General features: G+C 47.8%; 2 protein-coding genes across 8 annotated transcripts; one reads left to right on the top strand and one right to left on the bottom strand.

Moving 5' to 3' along the window:
* Nucleotides 1–699: 699 nt before the first annotated feature.
* Nucleotides 700–16,047, bottom strand: LOC108152064 (zinc finger protein hangover). Of its 5 annotated transcripts, none has more exons than XM_033386858.1 (8): nucleotides 15,396–16,047; nucleotides 9,348–9,641; nucleotides 7,855–7,998; nucleotides 6,042–7,776; nucleotides 4,722–5,836; nucleotides 3,993–4,619; nucleotides 1,917–3,760; nucleotides 700–890 (listed from the first exon to the last, which is right to left on the bottom strand). In XM_033386858.1, exons 1-7 carry the CDS (start codon nucleotides 15,684–15,686, stop codon nucleotides 1,931–1,933), a joined length of 6,036 nt encoding a protein of 2,011 aa, XP_033242749.1. In that variant the 5' UTR covers nucleotides 15,687–16,047; the 3' UTR covers nucleotides 700–890; nucleotides 1,917–1,930. The 5 variants fall into 5 exon arrangements, with proteins under 5 accessions (XP_033242749.1, XP_017136578.1, XP_017136586.1 ...); XM_017281107.2 differs by lacking the exon at nucleotides 700–890 and having other exon boundaries at nucleotides 1,952–2,191; nucleotides 2,275–3,760; XM_017281115.2 differs by lacking the exon at nucleotides 700–890 and having other exon boundaries at nucleotides 1,952–2,191; nucleotides 2,275–3,760; nucleotides 6,054–7,776.
* A 3,156-nt stretch (nucleotides 16,048–19,203) lies between these two features.
* LOC108152091 (regucalcin) lies at nucleotides 19,204–21,222 on the top strand. Of its 3 annotated transcripts, none has more exons than XM_017281148.2 (3): nucleotides 19,204–19,310; nucleotides 20,230–20,948; nucleotides 21,029–21,222. In XM_017281148.2, exons 2-3 carry the CDS (start codon nucleotides 20,230–20,232, stop codon nucleotides 21,219–21,221), a joined length of 912 nt encoding a protein of 303 aa, XP_017136637.1. In that variant the 5' UTR covers nucleotides 19,204–19,310; the 3' UTR covers nucleotide 21,222. The 3 variants fall into 3 exon arrangements, with proteins under 3 accessions (XP_017136637.1, XP_033242792.1, XP_017136629.1); XM_033386901.1 differs by lacking the exon at nucleotides 19,204–19,310 and adding an exon at nucleotides 19,730–19,828; XM_017281140.2 differs by lacking the exon at nucleotides 19,204–19,310 and adding an exon at nucleotides 20,033–20,138.
* The last annotated feature ends 153 nt before the right edge of the window (nucleotides 21,223–21,375 follow it).

Below are 21,375 nucleotides of genomic sequence, written 5' to 3'. Positions count from 1 at the left end.
AATGGCTAGACAGCTTATTATTCTGCAAATGATCGCGCTGTGTCCAGCATCGATGTCCATTGCGAGACAATAATGGATTGCGTTCAGAATCGAGAACTTCTGTATTTCCAACACCTTGAGCAGTTTCGTTGATGGACGCTTCATGTTGAAAGCTGGATTGCTGCGCTTTCTCACAATTTTTGTCGTCTTGGCAATGCGAGCCTCATATTATGTAGCGGCGTTCCATTTTCACAATAATTAACTCCGCGGCTGATTCGACTCTCACGGCTTGACCAACGCGCAGAAGTATCACCCATTCTGTCTGACTAGATGTGTTTTTGTGTGTAACGAAATCAGCAACAACCAACGGCACAGAGGGGCAAGGGTTGACTCATACTACGAACTGTCCCACAATTCTCGTTTTCCAGTTGGAGCGAAACTCGAAGAACCGTACTATCAGAGGCGTCATGGGTGGACTCGAGCTGCATTTGGGTTTGAGGCTGAAGGGACAAATGTTTGAGCTGTTTGGAATAAAGAAGTACGGCTTGAAGAAGCTACCATTATTATATATGTTTCGAAAGTTATCAAATTTTAGGTATTTTATGGCATTGCATGGGATTTATCAGTGAATCAAATCGAATTTTATGTCTGTTCAATTCTCCTAGCCATTGAAAGCCATTTAAAGTTGTTGGAAAATAAAAACAAAAAAAAAAAACAAAAAAAACTAAATAAAATTATGTATTTCTCGCATTTGTATAGATATATATTTTTGTGCATGTTCTTACTGTCTTACTCTTCTAGATCTAATAAATTCTAATTAAATGATTAAAACAAATATTTCAGGTAGGAGTTTCATGGCCCCAGCAGGCTCTTAAACAAAAAATATAAAAAAAGGGACATCAAAATATGATCTAAAAAAAAAAAAAAATTAAATTACATTACATTCCCAAAGTAAATTCTTTTTTGGGTATTTTTCTGTTGTGATGCTCTCGGTTTTCTGTACTGTAAATCACTATTTTGACCATTCCGAAAAAAAAATTTTAATTATATATATATATATATATATGTATATATCGAGTAGACAGTTTTTGGTTTTCTAAACCATTTCGTGTGTGTGTGCGAAATACTTAGAAATTGATGATCTTTAAAACTATATCTAACTGAGCTCTGGGACGACTATATCCATATATTCTCATCTTTTCCATTCCTTTTCGTATGGTTTTGTGTGTGTGTGTTTTGTTGTTTTTGTGGGCTTTTATGCTGTTTTGTTTTGTTTTGTTTTGTGTGTTCCTTTGGTGACGTCATAAACGTTTGCTTAATAATTGAGGTGTGTTCGTACGTACTTCCTACATAGATGCTTATAAATGTACGCTATATATTTGATATATATAGGTTATTTAAGCAAAAAACCTAAAGCCTAAACTATGCCGCCCAGTGCTCACATCATTCTTCTTTCGTCTGTGTATGTGTATGTTTTCTTCTTGTGTTTGTGTGTGTGCGTGCGTGCGTAAAAACTAGTTTAACATTGTAAAAAAAATCTTATATATCTTATAAAGTTTACGGATGATATATGCATGTATAATATATAGTATAAGGTATGCCTTAAGACTAGAAGCAAGAAGAAACTACTATATGTGGCACACACGCACGCAGTCCCCCATTCCCCGCCCCATCTCCTACTGTCTCTATACATAAATATTGTGGCTGCTGATGCTGCTGCTTGTTGAATGCATGGAATGCGTTTTCTGATGATCATTTTGCATGGTTTTTTATGTTGTTTTGTGTGGTGGTGGTGGTGGTGGTGGTTGAGGGTGGAGAGTGGAGGGAGGGTCTTTTGGCGCATGAGCGATAATTGGGCCGGCTTTGTACAAGTTGTTTCAAGTGTGAATTCTGACGTGGGTGATTGTGGGGACAAACGACTGGGATAATACGAGTACCTATGATAATCCACTTAATTTCTGTTGCTGTTGGTGTTGCTGCTGCTACCGCTGGCCCCCATTTCTGCGGCGGAACTTCTTTGTCGGTTGTTGTTGGCTGGGGAGGGCTGCTTCGAGGATTTGGTCGACGCATTGTTGTTACAATTGCTCGACACAGTCGTCGTCGTCGTCGTTGCCGTTGCCGTTGCTGTTGCTGTTGCATTGCTTGTTGCTTGTGACGCAGAGATTTTTGGACCATTGAGGAAATGGCTTTTGATGTGAGACTGGAAAAGCTCCTGGGAATCGAAACAAAGTTGACATAGATCACAGATAAAGCTGGGATTTGACGACTGGTCGCCAGCCTTCTTACGACGCTCACCAGTTGAATGCGAATTGGATGTGGTCGTGGATGTTGATTCACTCTCTGACGATGAGGCCGAGGATGTGCCGCCCCCATCGACATTGTGCTCTTCATCCACCTCATCCGCATCATCGTCGTCGACCTCTTCGATAACATCATCGGGATCTGGATGGACTGCACCATCGTCCACCTCCTCCATATCATCGTCTTCATCATATTCTTCTTCAATAATGTCATCAATGGCCATCAGATGGCCATCTAAATTGCCATCCCGCACTTCGTCGTCGTCGGAGCTGGGCAATATCTCCTCGATTTGCTGTTGATGCTCTTTCGACTTGCCATTCACCAGGGGCTGCGAGCCCTGTTCCTGTCCCTGTTCCTCTTCCTCGTCGTCATCGTCTTCATCGTCATCCTCGTCATCGTCCTCTTCGCTTTCTGTTTGACTTTCGCTCTCGCCTTCCCCTCCATCCTCAGGCTCTTCATCATCAGAGCTGATCACTTCTTCGACGAGATCTTCATCATTGTCAATATTGGCTTTGTGTTTGTGTTGCTGCTGCTGTGGCAACAGTTGTGTGGCAGGTGTTGGTGGGGGCACACCCTCCTCGTCTTCGCCCTCATCTTCTTCATCGTCATCGTCGTCATCGTCGTCGTCGCCATCGTTGTCGTCGTCTTCATCCCCTGTGCCAGAGCTTTCTTCATCAGCGTCTGAACTGTCGGCATCCTCCATATCGCTATCATCTTCATCTGCCTTTACCGCCGCCTCCGCTCCATCCAGTCCACCATTTTCCTCCGTTTTCTTCTGCAGTGTGGCACCGGGTTGCTCCGCCAGTACGGACGACGCCTTTGCTTTGGATGTTGTTGCCTCTGATGCCGAAGCCGATGCCGATGATGATGATGATGCCGTCGATGCTCGTTCTCTGTCGATGGCCCCTTGTGTGGCCACTGGCACAATGACATCCTCCTTCAAATGATTATTGATGTGATTCATGAGCTTCTCCTTGCGCGACAAGTACTCGCCGCACATGTCACAGCCCCATTGGAAGGGACAAAATGGTCGCACCACCTTCGCATCGGCCAGCTTATGCTCGATCCACAGTTCTTTCGTCTCGAATTTGATATTGCCACAACGTCGACAGCAGAGCGGGTCATCTACCACAATCACGGGCGGTGCTGGCAGGCTACTCACCTCGTGCTTATGCAGTTCGTACATGTGGCGTCGCAGGTTGTTGTTGCTGATGAATGTCGAGGGGCAGTATTCGCATTTCAATTCACGTTTACGCTTCATTGATTTCCTCTTGCTGCTGCTGTTGTTGTTGTTGTTGTTGTTGTTGTTGCTGCTGTTGTTGTTCGGCGTGGACGTGGAGTTCTGCTGTTGGTTCTGCTTCTGTTGTTGGTTGGGCGTCAGACCCACTGCATGCAGCTCCCGTAGCATCGATGTGGAGTTGTTCACCGAATTGTTGTTGTTGTTGTTGTTGATATTCGTCGTTTCGCTGTCGATGTGGTTCTACATTCGGATTTATAAGGAAGATTGGGGAACGAGGACGAGGAGGAGGAGAAGGAGAGAGGAGAGAAGAAACAAACAGATTAATATAGATTGATCAAGTAAAGAGATAGAGATGTTGATTGTGTTTTTTGCGACTGGTGCGGAGGCATCTCTCATCATCATCATCAGCATCATCCACGCTTTGGTTGGTTCTTTTTCGTTCTCCTCGCTGCACAAGCCGAAAAACGCTCACCTGCTTGCTATCACCTCTGAAATGCCACTTGCGATGCACTTTGAGTGCAATCACCAGGGGGAATGTCTTCGTGCACATATCGCACGCGTATTCCCCGTTCTCGTTCTGGCCCTCCACCTTAAATTGGGCCGCATCCGCCGGCCCATCGTCGAACATCGCTGCCAGCGGATTATCCACATATAGATCCTGTTCATGCTTCTGTATGTGCTTGCTAAAGTGCTCCTGATCAGTGAATCTGGCGCCGCAAATTGTACAGGCCACATCCGGTATGCGCATCTTTTTGGTACTGCCACCGCTGATGGTGCCACTCGATGTGGCAGCGGCAGCAGCAGCTGCTACTGCTGCTGCTACTGCTCCTCCATCGCCAGCATCCTCCTGATGGTTACGCTGCTGCTGGTGGTGGTGCTGCTCTTCCTCGTCGTCATCGTCGCCAGTCTTATGCCTGAATACGGCCCGACCCTGCGTCTGATTTGTCTGCTCCTGCTGATGCGCCCCCGTGGCGGTAATTGGCTTACGGTTGCAGGTCGGCGTATGATTGTCCAGCATCTGATGGTCAAAGAACACCTTGCGGCACAGCGTGCACTCGATTGGGTTCGGCACCTGCGGATGCTTTTTGTAGCGATGAACCTGTCGCGACGAGCAGTGGGTAGAGAGAGAGATCACATCCCAAACAATCAGTATAAGTCGATAATCGGTGAATGGTTGTGTCAAACAGATGCCAAAACTCACCCATAGACTCTTGCGGCCGCTGTAGACATTGCCGCAGTCCTTGCACGAGTAATCGTTCGAGTCGAACTCATCATGCGAGTTGATGTGGATGGCCAGCTTCTTGTTGGTGTTAAAATTGGAGGGACAGTACTTGCACTGGTACCAGTACAGCGGCGTCGTTGTGGCACTGGCAGTGGCGGTGGCAGCCATGGCGGAGATGATGGACTGATCGGCCAGATCGCCAGATGCCTTGCTGTGCTGCTGATGATGGTGACGGCTTCTATTGCCACCGATGTCCTCCATCATCAGTGAATCATCATCGATTTTCGAGGATGTGGATGCCGAGGCAGAGGCCGATGCCGAGGCGGACGCAGACACCGACACGGATGTCAGCTTATGGACGCTCTTCTTGTGCTGCTTCAGTTCCAGCTCCGAGCTGTAGACAATCGAACAGACATCGCACTCAAACTGCTTCACAATCATCTCATCCTTGATGGCCCGTCCGTGCACCTTGAACAGATGCACCTTGAGACCCTTCTCGTAGGCGAACTCTGCATTGCACAGCTTGCATTTGATAAACTGCACATTCTGCACCTGATGGTCGGTGAGCATGTGATAGCGGTATGATTTCTTTGAGCTAAAGCGCCGCTGACAGATGCGGCAACGCATCCGGCGGAAGCGACGATCCGCCGCCTGATCCAGGCTGCGACGAAACACTGCCTGCTCTTGAGGCGTCTGATTAACCATGGCAGGAGGCACAGCAGCAATAGCTGAAGCAGAAGCAACACCTCTGCCACTGGCCATAATATTTCCTGATTCGAGCGGCATAACGCCCTCGTCATCGTCAACATCGACTGAGGCCGATGATGTGACCGTCTCTATGGCTGGGGCGGCGGTTATGGTCAGGGATTTGGGTGTCATGCGATTGGCCGCCACCAGAGCAGCGTTCACGGTACTCGAGGCCGTGTAATGCGAGCGCATGTGATTCGACAGGCCGATATTGTTGCTAAACAGTGCATTGCAGATGGGGCATTCCTTTTGCTGGCTGGCCACCCCACCCACCAGACTGCTGTTGTTGCTGCTATCGTCCAGGCGTATCTTCTTGGCCATGCTGCCGGTCTCCTCCTCGTCATCATCTGGAAATATCACACAAAATACAGCACAGAAACAGAATTAGCCTCGATTTGGTTGGGTGGGGGTTGGGGTGGGGGTGGTTTCGATTAAGCAACACGAGAAAGCATTAAATTATGGATTAAATCAAAATGCTACTGGAGAGTACGAGATGAACAGAGAGATGGCTACGGTACAGGAGGAGGACGTCTACACACTAAGCCTAATTACCGAGTGTCCCACCATTTGTTATTGACATCAGATCCTTCATCACATAGTCGTAACGACCCGTGGACACATTCGGTGTACTGCCATCGGCCAGCTTCACGGCATCCGCATTCACAATGTACTCGAAGCCGCCCGAATTGCGATTCTTGTCCACGCCATGCACGTTGATCATATGCTCTCGCAGATACGAGATTCTCGGATAGCCCAGGCCGCAGCGCACACATTTGTATGTCTCCGGCAGTTTGTTTGGATGCTTCGATTCCATGTGACGCAGCACGTTGTTGTAGTTGTTGTACTGTTGGCCACAGATGGGGCATACCTGGGGCATTCGTGAAAAATACTGCGATTTCGGTGCACCACCAGCATCACGATTCAGGGATGTCGGCTTTGGCGTGGAGGTTTGATTGGGTGCTACAGCTGCCGCTGTCGCCGCTGCACTGCCGGTGCGTGACTCATCGGCGGGGGAGCCAACACCGATCCCGAGAGCCCCTAGTAGGCTCCGCTTCCCGGGCGAGTTCTCAATACTGCTGCTGCTCCTGCCACCGCCGCCTCCGCCGCCTCCCAATCCACTCACAGTGGAGGCATTGTCGCTGCTTATGCCCCCCAGATGATCTTGATAGACATGATCGAGAAAACGCTGATGCGTCTCCACCTTGGCGTCACACGTCATGCAGCGTAGGCGAACAATGCAGTCCATGTTGTTGTAGTGGCGGCGCCTGTCGACGGGATCGGCAAAGTCCAGGCCGCAGAAGCTGCACTGAATCGAGTTGTTGTCCTTGCGCTGCACATCCGCATGCTTGTCGTAGACATGGGTGCGAAACTCGTGCTTGGTGCGGAAGCCCTTCGGGCAGAGTTTGCACTCGTAAAGCTTATTCACCAGCAGCTCCTTGGCGCGCAGCTTCTCCGGCCGTTCGCCGCTCGAGCTGTTATCCAGCAGCAGCGGTACAACGACATTGGGACTGGTGATGGTTGTGGTGGTGGTGGTGGTCTCTCCACCGAACGACGATCCAATGTCCGATGAGGGGTGAACATTTAGCTGCTTGCCGCGCAGGGCGTTCAGCACACGAAACAGATTGATGCAGTTGCGCTTCTTGAGATGGGAAATGAACAGAGCCTTCGATTCGTTCATCTTGAGGCAGTTGAAGCAGAGATTGCGCGGCAACAGCGGATACTTTTTACGCACATGCGCCATAAAGTTCTTGTACGTACTGAAGTATTTGTCGCAGCAGCGACATGTCATCGTCTGGTACTGCTCCAGGAATTCGTAATTCTGCTCGATAAACTCCACCTTGTCGCGGGTGAGCAGCGGCTGGTACTGCTCGGGACTGTCATAGTTGAAGCCCCCACCCTCGCACTTGATGAAGGCGTTCATCACCACCTGACGGTATTTTTGGGTCGATATATTACCACCGGCAGCGCCTGCAGCTTTGCTGGCCTCCTCGGTGGCCGCTTCGGCGGCGGCACGCTGAATCTCCAATGCAGCCGCCAGTGCCGGGGTGGGCTTTGTGATGGGCGTATTGTTGGGCGAGTCCGTCGACAATTGGAACAGATTTGGGTGCAAATTTCGCTCATGACGCCGGGCATTGGCACGTGTCGAAAACTGGAGGCTGCATGCCCGGCAGCTGGCCACCTTCGAGTCCCCGGCGGCGGCCACATTAGCCACAGCATTTGGCGGCAGCGAGGCGGCCGCCGTCTCTGCGTTCACACCATGCTGCGCCGTATAATCATAGTCGCAGGTCTATGACGGAGACAGAGACAGAGTGAAAATGTAGTGTGAATTTAGAATATAGAAAACGTTAATGAAATTCGCATTTACCATTAATGGTACATCGCCCTCGTGCTCGGAGCGCTCTAGGAACATTGTGGGATCGACCATGTCATCGGATTCGTCCAGCGATTTCATTTGATAGTCATCATCTGTGTCAATGGGCTCATCCTTGATGGGAATTGCGGGCAGTGGCTAAAGTTTGTTTCAATGGTTTCAAAATAAATAAATGGAAGAAAAAGAAAGGAGCGAGAAGATAAGGTTAGAGGATCGGCCGGTAAATGAATCAAATTCGAATCAAATACGATAACAATGAAATATATAGCCGGGCCTTAGCTCCGACTATCGATACCCGTTAGCCCAGAGTTGTCTTTTATCGTGATCGATAATGATTGTGATGGGCAGCATTATGGGATATATCGGGATAACAGGTAGAGAAGTGAAGTGCAAAAGCAAAACAAAAACGAAAACAATATCGAAATTATCTCCTGTAAAAAATTGTGGTTGTGTCTCAGGTGGGAAGGGAAGGGTAATGGGCGAGGGGAAGGAGAAAGGGCACGGAGATTGTGGGAAGGCGGGGGGACACGAAAGGAATCGTTTCGAATGCACGATACAATTACATTATAGGAGTAGCGTCTGAAAAATCGCAATTGCTGTGCGGCACTCTGCAGAGTCACCGGCATTAGCAGCGGTGCTGTCGCATGTTGGTGCATAGAGACGGAGACGGACGAGATGCCGGTAGCAGATGCAGATGCCGCCGCAGCCGCCACAGCGGTGGCGTGAGCTATGGTGGTGCTATGGCTGTACGTGGATGTGGACGTGGACGGTAAGACGTTCTTGCTGGTACTTTGGCTGAAATCAAGTGGCAGCGACAACGGCAGATTCCCCCCCATCACAGTGGCAGCAGCCGGTGGCAGTATTTCAGCAGCATGAAGAACCGGATGGTTAGCAGCAGCGGGAGCCAGAATTTGCACTGCTCCTGGTGCTGAAGCAGCAGCAGTAGCAGCAGCAGCAGCAGTGCTTGTTGTTGGTGCTGGTAGTGGCGGCAATGGTGGCACTGCTATATCCAAGGGTAAATACACTCTTGGCTTAAATTTTCGCTGTCCAGGCAGACCAGTAGGTTGAGGAGCAGGACGTCGCCCCGCCTGTCGCTGGCGTCTCTTCAGCAGATGCTGATGATGCTGCATCTGTTGATGATGTTGCTGATGTTGCTGCTGATGTTGGTGCATCATCTGTTTGCCCCGCTGCTGCTGCTGCTGCTGCTGCTGTTGCTGATATTTACGATACTGATGCTGGCGCTGCTGCTGCTGAGATACTGCGGCCGCTGTTGTTGCCGCTGCTGTTGTTGTTGCTGCTGTTGCTGCTGCTGATCCACCACCAGATGCTGGTGTGGTGGAGGAGGAGCTGACCGTTATCGTTGGCACCTGCAATAGAAGGGTCTGCAGGGTTTGCTGTTGCGACGAGGTTGCTGTCGCCTTCGCCGTCAATCTTGCCGAATGCTGCTGATGCTGTTGCTGTTGTTGTTGTTGCGGTTTAGGACTCACATAGACTGTTAGGGATTTGCGTTTCTTCAGCGAGGGTATGCCGTCCAATATTTGGGCGGCCGATGGCTTCTCTAAATCGATCTCATTCTCCGAATGATGCTGCTGCTGATGACCTCCTCCATTCTCGGCACTGTTCAAATCCAAATAGCTGAGGAGCTTACTCTTGTTGGCCTCCAGCCACTGCCGCTGTTTGCTCTGTGCGCTAACCGACCGATTCTTGAAGCTCTGCCACGAGTTTAGGTAACTGATGCAGGCGTGGCAGATCTGAAGTGACAGCCGATCTTGTGGTGTTATCTGTAATACAAAAAAAAAAACCAAAACACAAATTACAAGTTGAATCAAGCTTTAAGATTGCTTCCATCCCATCCCCCTCATCCCTACCGACGGTTTGGTGTGTCCAGTCAGGCGGAGAGCATGAATGCAGGTAGGCGCATTCGCATTTGCAGCAGCAGCAGCATCCTCCAGCTATCATAGCCACCCCCCATTAATGTCAATGACCTGTTTATAATTATATGCAAGCAAAACTGCTGCAGCACCCCATACTCCCACTCCCACTCCCCCTCTCCTTTCAGAGCGCACATTTACACACGCACAATGCGCCGCCAATCATATGAACTGTCCTTCTGTGTGTATTCCCGCTGCCTTCTATATGTAACAACAATACTTGTGCGTGGACTCCTATATACTATGTAAGTATCGCTCATGTACACACAAGTAGATTCTTGTTGTGGTCTCAAAAATCATATCGATATGAATTCTGGCTATCGACATCACTAGTGTTGCACTTTGGTTATCGATATCATTAGCCGTCATTAGCTGTCATTATTGGTTATCGGTATCGAAGTACGAATTTGATCAAAGACAATTTTGAATGTGTGTGTGAATAAAGAATTCAATAAGTAACATAGAGCGCAACCCCCTCTACCCCCCCCCCTCCAGAGCACATTCTGCTCTTTCTCAAGCCGGCGGCGGTGATGGCGATTGCTTGTGGCCACCCAAGCCAGGCCCCAATACACAAGAATTCGAATCAGCCCATTCCACTTGACTCCCTCATGTTGCTTATATACTACTACCATCTCTTCTTGTGTGTGTGTGTGTGCGAAATCTTATGTATGCAAGTACTTCGCTCCATCCCTCCATCCCATCCCCAACAAGTAGCAAGACTTGTATGTATTTTGGCTTTGGGGGGTGGGGGGGGGGATGGGATGGATGGGATTTGTGCTTCTTCTTCTTCCGATAATATGTTTGTTCATTCACCTTATACACCCCACACCAGAACTGACTGTGTCGCCACATTCGTGCCATGTTTCCGCACATCTCTTTCTCCAAATTCTGATGGATTGCACTTGGATGCAGGCAGTTCCCAGTCCACAGTTCCACCCCTGCTATGCATTTAAGCTTGAAACTGCACTTTAATATGAAATTGGGGGGACCTGCCTATTGACCAGACATAACCACAATCACATGCAAAACACCCACACACACACACACACACACACACACTCACGTTAACCATTAAAGTTTCGCTTTGAGGTTGGGAATATACATACATTGTACATACATATGTAAATACATTTACATGCATTCTATACATGGATTCGTACGTGTACATCAATATTTTGGAAACCTTTTTCAGCCCAAGACCTTCTTTTCGAAAGTCGTCCAAATGAAGGGAGATATTGATATGTCATCCAAATAACTGTGCAGCCCGACTATTTGTGTGTGTGTGTGTGTGTGTGTGTGTGTGTGTGAGAAACGAAAGCAAGAGAAGAAGAAGAAGCACTGCAGCAGCTGCCGCCAACATGGTGTCGGTGCAGTCCACCAGCTGGCGGACCAGGTGCAATCATCATCAACATCATCATCAACGACCAACCAAGACAGCGGAGAAGGACAGAGTAGGGCGACGGCAGGCAGGCAGGCAGGCAGGCATCCCAGAGCACAACTGCTGCTCCTCCGCCGTCCATCCAGTCCCAACCAACAAGCCACGCCGCCACGAACGGGTTTTGCTGCGCGCTTCTCCTTTTGTGTCCTTATTCGTTTGCTGGTGTGTATGTGTGAGGTAAAGAGAACGCGCGTCCTGTCCACGTCCACACACACATACAAAAGGTGAAGACGTAGAAGAATGTAACCCTCAGGAGCAGGAGCAGGAGCAGGAGATCGGAGAGAGTGAGCGAGCGAGCGAGCGGAAGACGATTGAAATGAACAATCACCACACAAAAGTTGTGGGTATATATTAGCGGTATTATGTAAATATTTGTACCATCAGCTGACCGATCGCATTCAATGGCGTTAGGGGTACTCTATTTATGTTCTCTTTCATTTACCGTTATGGGTAGCTCTATTCTAAGGATATTCTTTTATGTTGTGGCTCCATTCCATGGACGGCTGCTAGAGAGGAGCAAGTGAATCCAACGGCCATCTTGGATTTTCATGAGCCGAGCCGCATACACACACAAACACGCACATCGAATCAGTACATATGTGTGTGTGTGTGTCTCAAAGGCTTCTTCCCTGCATCCTCTTTTTATGTTATCAGATTCTCATCATCTTACGTGGGCCCTGCTGCTGCCTGGAGTTTGGAGCTGTGGCTGAGGCTTGAAGAAGCTGGAAGAGATGCGAGACCGAGGCATGCGCACGTAACCGCTCGGTCACGCTGTGCCCCCCGTCTGGCACTGGCTCTGGCTCTGGGTTTGGGCAGAGAAAGTTTTCCACCTGGGGATCATCATCATCAGCAGCAGCAGCAGCAGCAGAAATATGTGTACCAACCAACGCAACAACAAAATGGTGGAGAGATGTGCTGGTGATGATGCAAACGAAATTCTATGCGGGATGCAGGCGGCAGACGACGACGACGACGACGACGACGACGGGCACCCAGGCATCGGGCATCAGGCAGGAAGAAGAGAAGCCAACCAGGCCGCCAGCAACAACAACAACAACAACAACAAAAACTGAAGCACTGAAGCAGCAGCAGCGGCTTCTTCTTGTTTGTATGCCCATGCCCATCAGGTAATCTGCGTGAAGAGCCAAGTGCTATAGCCATAGCCAGAGTTTGCCCAAGGTGAAACCACTCGAATTGTACCCGGTCCGGCCTGGGCCTGGGCCTGGGCCCCGGCTTGCCTTTGTCTTCTCTGTGTATGTGTGTGTATATGTGTCGCCTCCCTGTTTCCCTGCCACTTGCACTGTCCATGTACCTATATGCTTCTCTGCCTCTGTGTGTGTGTGTATTTGTGCGGAGAGCATGTGGTCCGCCTCCAGATAACGAGAACAGAGCAAGAGTCAGCCAGCCAGCCAGCCAGCCAGCCCAGCCCGCAGCCACAGCCACAGCCAGCAGAAGCAGTCGAGCTAGCGATGACGCCAACCCAAATGCTCGGTCGGTCGGTTCGTCGTCGTCGTCGTCGTCATCGTCGTCGGGTTCGCCTCTGCTGTGCTGTGCTCTGCATCTGCCGTTGCCTGTGCCTGTGCGAGAGTACCTCTGCCTGTGGCTGTGCTTGTTTCTGTGTATGTGTTCGTGTATGAAGAGCAATTGCCATGAAATCGAGCCCAAAGCAGACCAAGCCACCAGAGCCCATAGCCATAGCCATAGCCATAGCCAGAGCCCCAGAGCAGGGTAGAGGCACACGCAGCAGCAACGTGCGCCGAGTGCGGGCGATGGCGATGGCGATGGCGACAACGATGTCGATGTCGAAGTCGATGCCGGGGGCGCAGGCCACAGTCGGGGGCAACCATTTTGTGTGTGCTGCCGAGCGACCGAAACAGAAAAGGAAAAAAAAAGTGGATGACGATGAGGGCCACACAAACTGGGCCCAGGGCCAGAGCTAGCACCAGTGCCGGGCATGGGCTTGGGCACGGGCACGAGCACGGGCATGTTCCTAACCGGCTCTTGAAAGAATCAATAAACGAAGCTAGTGAAGCCAACACAAAATCTGGTTCTGGTTCTGGTTCTTGCCCATGTTTCCATTTAAAGAGGGCCACCGGTAGAGGAAGAGTGTCCTCCACCATCATAGTCGTCGTCATCCAAATGGAAGCCAGCCAAAGGACGCACGCGCGGAAAGAGAGAGCAGAGTCAGAGAGAAAAAGAGATAGTGAGAGAGAGAGAGCGCTGGGCAGAAAGCAATCAAAAGGTGGGGGTATAAACGGATGGATGGATTGTGGACTGGATGCCTATGCCTGAGAGGACCGAGCACGACCTGGGCCGTGAGGAGCAGGAGTAGCAGCAGCAGGAGGAACAGCACAGCAGCGGCGGCAGCAGATTGAAATCTAGCAACCGGCGGCAGCAGCTGCTTCTGCTTTTGCTGTTCCAAGATTTCCTTGAGCCCATCTATGCTCTCTAAAATTCCAGGGAATGTGAGAAGGAAGGAAGCATCCACAAGCAACAACAAAATTATATGTAATTGCCGTTGGTTTGCCTGGGCGAGCGAGCGTGCCTGTCCAGGCAGAGCCATACACACACACACACACATACGCATCCATACGTCCCATCTCTAGTGCACACATACATATACACACACAGCCACAGCTGCCATGTATCAGCAGCAGCGGCAGCAGCGACGCTCGGCCTCGACCAGTGCGCCGCTCATTGTGCTTTATGCTTTGTGCTGGCCATTCGTTTCGCATATTTTCCTTCTGTTTAGCTGGAGCACAAGAGCCCAGAACAGAGAAAACAACAACAACAACACCAACCAGCAGCAGCAGAAGCAGAAGTAGAAGTAGAAGTGGGGAAAAAGCAAAAGCAAAAGTAGAGGAAGAAGAAGACGATGTCGAAGAAGAACAAGCAACGAGAGCTAAATATTTTGGTAAATACAAAGAATAAACAAAAATAAAAGCTAGAAAAGAGATGCACTTCTTCCGCAAGGAGGCAGGATCAATCCTAACCTCACAAAGCACTGGAAGAATCGATTGCCAGCAGGGCAGCGCAGACCGTGCCATGCCATGCCAGGCCGAGTGTACCGTGTGCCGGGTCGGGGCAGGCAGGGAGTTCGTTCAAGTTGATTATGATGAAGCAGCCAGCCAGCAAGCCAGCCAGCCAGCAGCGGCAGAGCGGCGGGCCAGCGTACAAAAGCAGATTGTGGTCGGGTTGTGTGCACCAATACCAATGAATGCCCCTCTAGCCAATCCACTCCAGTCCATACCATTCCATTCGGTCGGTCGCTGCTGTCGCGTCATCGAGGCATCGTGACTTGGCAGTGAGTGAAACAGAAACCCCAGGCCCTGGCGTGGCCAGACCAGACCAGACCAGACCCAACCCGACACGGACCATGCGGCGAGGCACAGCATGGACAGCACCGCGAGCACACACACACACACAAATACACCCAACGCACACACAGAGAACTCGACGGATGAGGAGGAAGAGGAGCAAGAGAAGCAAAAGGTAGGCGGGGTTGGCTGGTTGCTTTTTTTTTTTTTTTTTTTTTTTTTTTGGTTGGTGGCCATCGGTTCGTTCGCTCATCGTTGTCGTCGTCGTCGGCGTCGCCAGCGCTTGCACAACGGTGTGGCTGTGGCTGTGGCTGCGGCTGCGGCTGCGGCCGTTGCCTGTGGTTGGGCTTCATCCGTAACCTCACTTTTCGGATGCTCTTCGGAATGAAACTCCAGCCAACCCTGGCTGGACGACGCTGCCGCCGTCGATTTGATGATGACAAGGGACGCCATCCCAGAACACTCGCAAACACAAACACACAGATGCACACACACGCACACACACATAGCCATATGCACATACCGAGAAAAAAAGCGAAAAGGCAACCAACAAATTTTTCCACGAAAGCTACAAAAATCCGTCACAACCACAAGAAATCTCATCATGCTGCCCTCGGGTGTGGCTGGGGCCTGGAACAGGGCCTATGCCTGATCCGCCTACTTCTCCGATGGGTTTGAGGGGAAATGTCTGTACATATTGCTATACAACTGGGTTCGGGAACGGAACTGGGGTAGATTTGGATGTGGGATGACGACAGCGGCAGCGACCGATTACGTGTGCACTGGACGACCCATTCGTTGGGGTGCATCTCGTCGCCCCAAAAAAGACTCGTACACTTCTCCACTCACCTTGATGTTCACACAGTTGTGGATTTTTGTCGATAGCGGCTCCTTGTCGGCCGCATAGCTATTGATGATTGAAATGCATTCCGTGGCCGGGGCAATGCAGAGGCGACAGCAGTTTTGTCGCGCCCGCTGTTGCTCGGGTTTCGATGCGGTTGTAGCTGGCGGTGTGGCTCCTGCTGTCGTTGCTGTAGCCGCTGCCGTTCCCTGGCTGGTTCCAGTGCCAGACACCGAAGCCGCTCCCAAAGTTGTAGCTGCCACCACTGGTGTAGCTGTTGTTGCCGCCGTGTCGCACATTTTTTCCGAAGTTTAGTTTGTTGTTGTTTTTCTTTTGCGCTATGCCTTTTGCACGTTTTCACTTTTACTTCGCGTTGTTTTCGTTCTCTTGAGCTCGAGAGAACGACGCGACAAATTGGGAATCGAATCTGTTTCTCGGTATCACTCGCGCCCACTTTTCGTTGCGCTGAGCACATTCGCCCTGTCGTCACGCTTCATTTCGACATTCGGTCGACTTCAGCCGATCGGACTTACTCCTGCTCCTCAGTTGGGTCGCTGCGTTTGGCGTTTGGCAGGCAGAACAAAATCGCACACAAAAAAATAAAACTGACAAATTCCGCGATCGGAAAACACGTCTGAACGCCAGCAAAAATTTTTTTAACTCAGTAGCAGTGTGACCAGCAGCAGTCCGACCCTCAGAAATACACCAAAATATACCGTCTCATTTAAAAAATATACCGTTAATATACTGACGAATTCAAGTTCAATTTTACAAATTCCTCGTTTTTGATATTCCGTGGAATATTCTCAGCTATATAGCACATTTAGCCATGCCCACATAAATTTAGATGCTTCATGAATAATATTTCTACTTAACTGTCTTATTCTTAATACTTGATTTTATTGCATTTTGCGTATAAAGCGGTTTTAGCGAAAATGGTCAAACATTTTTTTTAACTCAGTAGCAGTGTGACCAGCAGCAGTCCGACCCTCAGAAATACACCAAAATATACCGTCTTATTTAAAAAATATACCGTAAATATACTGACGAATTCAAGTTCAATTTTACAAATTCCTCGCTTTTAATATTCCGTGGAATATTCTCAGCTTATAGCACATTTAGCCATGCCCACATAAATTTAGATGATTCATGAATAATATTTCTACTTAACTGTCTTATTCTTAATACTTGATTTTATTGCATTTTGCGTATAAAGCGGTTTTAGCGAAAATGGTCAAACAAAAATTTTGTTAACTCAGTAGCAGTGTGACCAGTTGCAGTCCGACCCTCAGAAATATACCGAAACATACCGTCTCATTAAAAAAATATACCGTAAATATACTGACGAATTCAAGTTCTATTTTACAAATTCCTCGTTTTCGATCTTCCGTAGAATATTACTCAGATTACTAGATTTCTCAACTTTACCCACATATTTTTATATGATTGATGAATCAATTTTCTACAAGACTGGTTAACTTTAAGCTCTCATCCTTATTGGATTGTTTGTAAAATAAGGTTTAAGCAAAACAGGCCAACAAAAATGTCCACTAAATTAATATCCTTACATATTAACTACATGTTTATGTAATTACAGAAGGCGACACCTGAAGGGAAAATATGTAAGTTTCAAAAATTGTTGCCCGTGTTTTTCATATAAGCCCCATTGAAGCGCCAGTGTGAAAAACATTTTTGACAAGACTTTTTTTCTGACATATTTTGAAAAATCCAGATTTTGATGACAGACGACCAGGAATTCGATGCTGATCACGAATAAGTATTCGATGTGGCTCTAAGTGGCGTTTCTACGCGATTTCTACATTGGTGCATTGGACAAGAGGGTGGAGGTCCATAACGCGTCTTAAAATATACTAGTAAATACTAGAAAAAACTATGAAAAGTATACATGAATACAAGAAAATAAGAAAATCCGATAAAGTATACGGTTTGACCCTCAGAATAGTATACTTCTTCCCATTTTTAAATATACCGTAAATATACCAATGACAAAACGAACTTAGCCCACTGAGTCCCTGTTTATTTAAACACTGGAGCTAGAGCTAGAGCTGCGGGCCTAAGCTTGAAAGTGCATGAGTGCACAGGCTATGAATGCACAATTGAGATTAATAAATGATGGATGGTCGATTGGGACCTATGTATGTTTAAATGTTCTTTAACTTACCTTAAAAATTCTGTATTGACGAATAATTATCGAAAATAGGTCAATTAAATGGAAACACAGTCTTTTAACGAGGACCGCCCTCCACAAAATCACAGAAAAATAATAATTTGTATAATTGAGAGCAAAGAACAAAATATATTGAATTTGAGTTTGTTATAATTTTGATTTAACTGCTTTGAATTATTCACTTTTATCGAACGCCAACAAAATATTTTGAATTTGAATTTTCACTTATAATAAATTTCAAAATTTTGTTTCTATTTTAATTTTTCCGAGCTCCGTATAGTTGTTCTCGCCACAAACTCCGAGTTACTAACTAAATAATTTGTAAATTCACTCCTAAGGTAAACTGTTTTAGGGCCTACTATATTCGTAAAATTTGTTTAAACCGTAAAAGTATGTAGTTTTACGTATTTTTTAAAACTTATTAAAATTTTAAATTTTTTTCTTTTTTAATTTTTCCGAGCTCCGTATAGTTGTTCTCGCCACAAACTCCGAGTCACTAACTAAATAATTTGTAAATTCACTCCTAAGGTAAACTGTTTCAGGGCCTACTATATTTGTAAAATTTGTTTAAACCGTAAAAGTATGTAGTTTTACGTATTTTTTAAAACTTATTAAAATTTTAAATTTTTTTTCTTTTTTAATTTTTCCGAGCTCCGTATAGTTGTTCTCGCCACAAACTCCGAGTCACTAACTAAATATTTTGTAAATTCAGTCCTAAGGTAAACTGTTTCAGGGCCTACTATATTCATACAATTTTTTTAAACGGTAAAAGTATGTAGTTTTACGTATGTTTTAATATTTTGGCATAATTTTGGTGATGTTCATCATATCGGATTTGAAGTGTAAAAGGCTGTATGGTCACCTTATCAATGGACAATTGTACAAATATGGTAATAAATCTTACTCCAATTAATTAAAGAGCAATTTAAATTTGAAATCAAGACAAAAATAGAAAGAATTACAAGTCATAGGACTCATAGGGTCATGACTGGCAGCGATTAGATTCTGGCTCTGTCTGGGCCTCCTAGATTTTGGCAACGTCACGGCCCCTTCCCTCTCGGCCCCTCTTTGCTGATAGTGCAGACTGAAGAAGCGGCCTGGGGGTCAGGTCCAAACTGATACAACAACACAACAGCAGCAGCATCCTTAACCAGGCGACAGTGCGACTGTTTCGATGCGAATTTATCGCACAGGCCTTACTGCATGTGCATGTTATCACAGGCTGAGCGGAAACATATAGGTATCTGGCAATGAAATATGTACTTGTAAAAAAATTATTATAATTAAAATAGCCTCGTGGCTTATCAGCTACCGCCAACGCCACTCCCACATACGGCAGAAAGTTGTGCAGTTGTATTCCTTTTAAGTCTGGCTCCTATTACAATAATGGCATTTCATTGGGTGCGATGTGATAATAAATATGCAGCAAAATCGTTATTCCAGCAGCTCCATTTGCACTGGCTTTATGTCTTATCTGGTTCTTTGGTGCCTGGGTTCTCTTCTCTGGCTACTGACCAGGCCACAGCCCCCCTCCAATATTGTCGCTTCTTATCAATCCATAGTGTGTTGCTGCTGGTGTGTTTGTATATCACGCTAAAGCCGGCTGCCGGCTGCCGGCTGGCTATAAAAAGGTTTCGGTCTGATCGTATTAACTTCAGTGTCAACGCGTTATTCGACGGAGAAGTGCTCAAGGATTTGTTCTATTCTGCAAGACTAAGAAAGCGTTTATTCAAAGGTATGTACGATCCTGTGGACAGCAAACTTGCAACGGTCCTTGAGCGGCCATTCTCCTTTTTTTTTTGCATAATTTTTTTTTGTGAGTGAGAGCTTCAAAGTCAAAATATTCAGAGATTTTGTAATTAATTAATGCAAGATGTTTGTTTTGTCTTGCCTTGAACCGTTATGGCCAAATGCAGCTGGTGGTACACCGGGTTGCATTTACAAGTGTGCATTCGATAGCGATACCCGATGACATACCTCCAAACAGTTCTGTGAAATGCTCTTTAAGTACTGTCTAAACGAGACAGCTCGCAAATATTGCTCAAAAATGAATCAGTCCTTGTTTTAAATTGTGAGAGCTGCTCGCCAAATTCTACCACTGTGTAGACATACTAATCAATCAGGGGCGGCCCAACTGCTTCCTGCAGCAGCTGCATGCTCGTTTAGCCAGTACTATAATGCAGCAGCAGCATCAACCGCAACAACAACCAGACCAGGCGCTTGAACATCAAAAGTCAATTAAAATACAAAAAGGTAAAGGCAATCAAACGTAATCGCAACGCCACTGCTGCTGAGTAAGTGAAGGGCATGACGTCAAAAGTGCGCAGCTGCAGCGTCTGTGAAAAACATGAAAATAAACGCAGAATCTGAGACTCAGATTTGTGTTCCGCGGTTTGGTTCCGCTAATGTCAGGCGTTTAATCAATAAAAACCCTCCCATCGAGCGGCAGCAGATTCAGTTGGTAAACACAGCTCGATTCGCCCAGAGCCCGTGCAAGATGCTGACTTCCATCAGATTTCTCCCGCTGACCATCGCCCTAACGGGAGCTCTCTTTGGCTTGACGGTACATTTGGGTGGCGTGGCGGCGTGTGGATTTGCTCCAACTTTCACTCCAATCCAATCACTTAAATTCCAATCTCGTCCTCTCCTTGCAGATGTCCTACAAAGTTGAACCACTTCCTGACTCCTATGCCGGCCTAGGAGAGGGTCCCCACTGGGATGTGGCCACCCAGAGCTTGTACTACGTCGATTTGGAGGCTGGAAAACTGCTTCGTTACGACTTCAAGCAGAACAAGGTGTACAAGACGCAGATTGAAGGCGAGAGTTTCGCCGCCTTCGTCCTGCCGATTAAGGGCAAGCCCCAGGAGTTTGCCGTTGGCTGTGCTCGCCGCGTGGTGATTGTCAACTGGGATGGAGTCTCGCCAGTGGCCAAGGTGGTGCGCACCCTGTTCGAGGTACAGCCGGAGATGGATAAGAACCGCTTGAATGACGCCAAGGCCGATCCCCGTGGTCGCTTCTTTGGCGGCACCATGCGCTACATTGGCGATGAGTTTGAGTTCCGTCACGGTGAGCTCTACAAGTGGGAGGCTGGCGGCCAGGTGTCCATTGTGAAGGGTGATGTGGGCATCTCCAACGGCTTGGCCTGGGACGAGAAGGCCAAGAAGTTTTACTACATTGACACCACCGACTACGAGGTCAAGTCATACGATTACGATTTCGAGACAGGCGTGTCCAGCAACCCCAAGGTGATCTTCAACTTGCGCAAGACCAGCCCCAAGGATCATCTGCTGCCCGACGGTCTAACCATCGACACCGAGGGTAATCTCTATGTGGCCACATTTAACGGTGCCACCATCTTCAAGGTCAACCCAAAGTAAGTCCCTGCGAAAGCCATCGTTTATTCCATTTCCTCCTGCTGTAACCCCTGGTTTTCCCGTTTTGCTATCCACACAGCACCGGCAAGGTCCTGTTGGAAATCAAGTTTCCCACCAAGCAGATAACCTCGGCTGCTTTCGGTGGCCCCAACCTGGACATTCTCTATGTGACAACCGCGGCCAAGTTCGACCAGCCGGCCCCAGCGGGCACCACCTATAAGGTGACGGGCCTGAATGCCACCGGCTATCCAGGCGCCTATCTAAAGGCCTAGGCAATCCGAAATCCTAAATCATAATTGTTTGCTGTTTAAAAACGCATCACAAATCGTATCCAAGTGCAATTATATGTTATAATTATTCTTCAAAAAATCCAAACGTGTTTCGATCATTGAATTAATTTATGGCTGGGCTGGGACCTACGACAAC

The sequence above is a fragment of the Drosophila miranda genome, chromosome XL (genome assembly GCF_003369915.1).
Source record: "Drosophila miranda strain MSH22 chromosome XL, D.miranda_PacBio2.1, whole genome shotgun sequence".
Taxonomy (NCBI): Eukaryota; Metazoa; Arthropoda; class Insecta; order Diptera; family Drosophilidae; genus Drosophila; species Drosophila miranda.
This window is presented reverse-complemented; position numbering and strand designations above follow the sequence as displayed.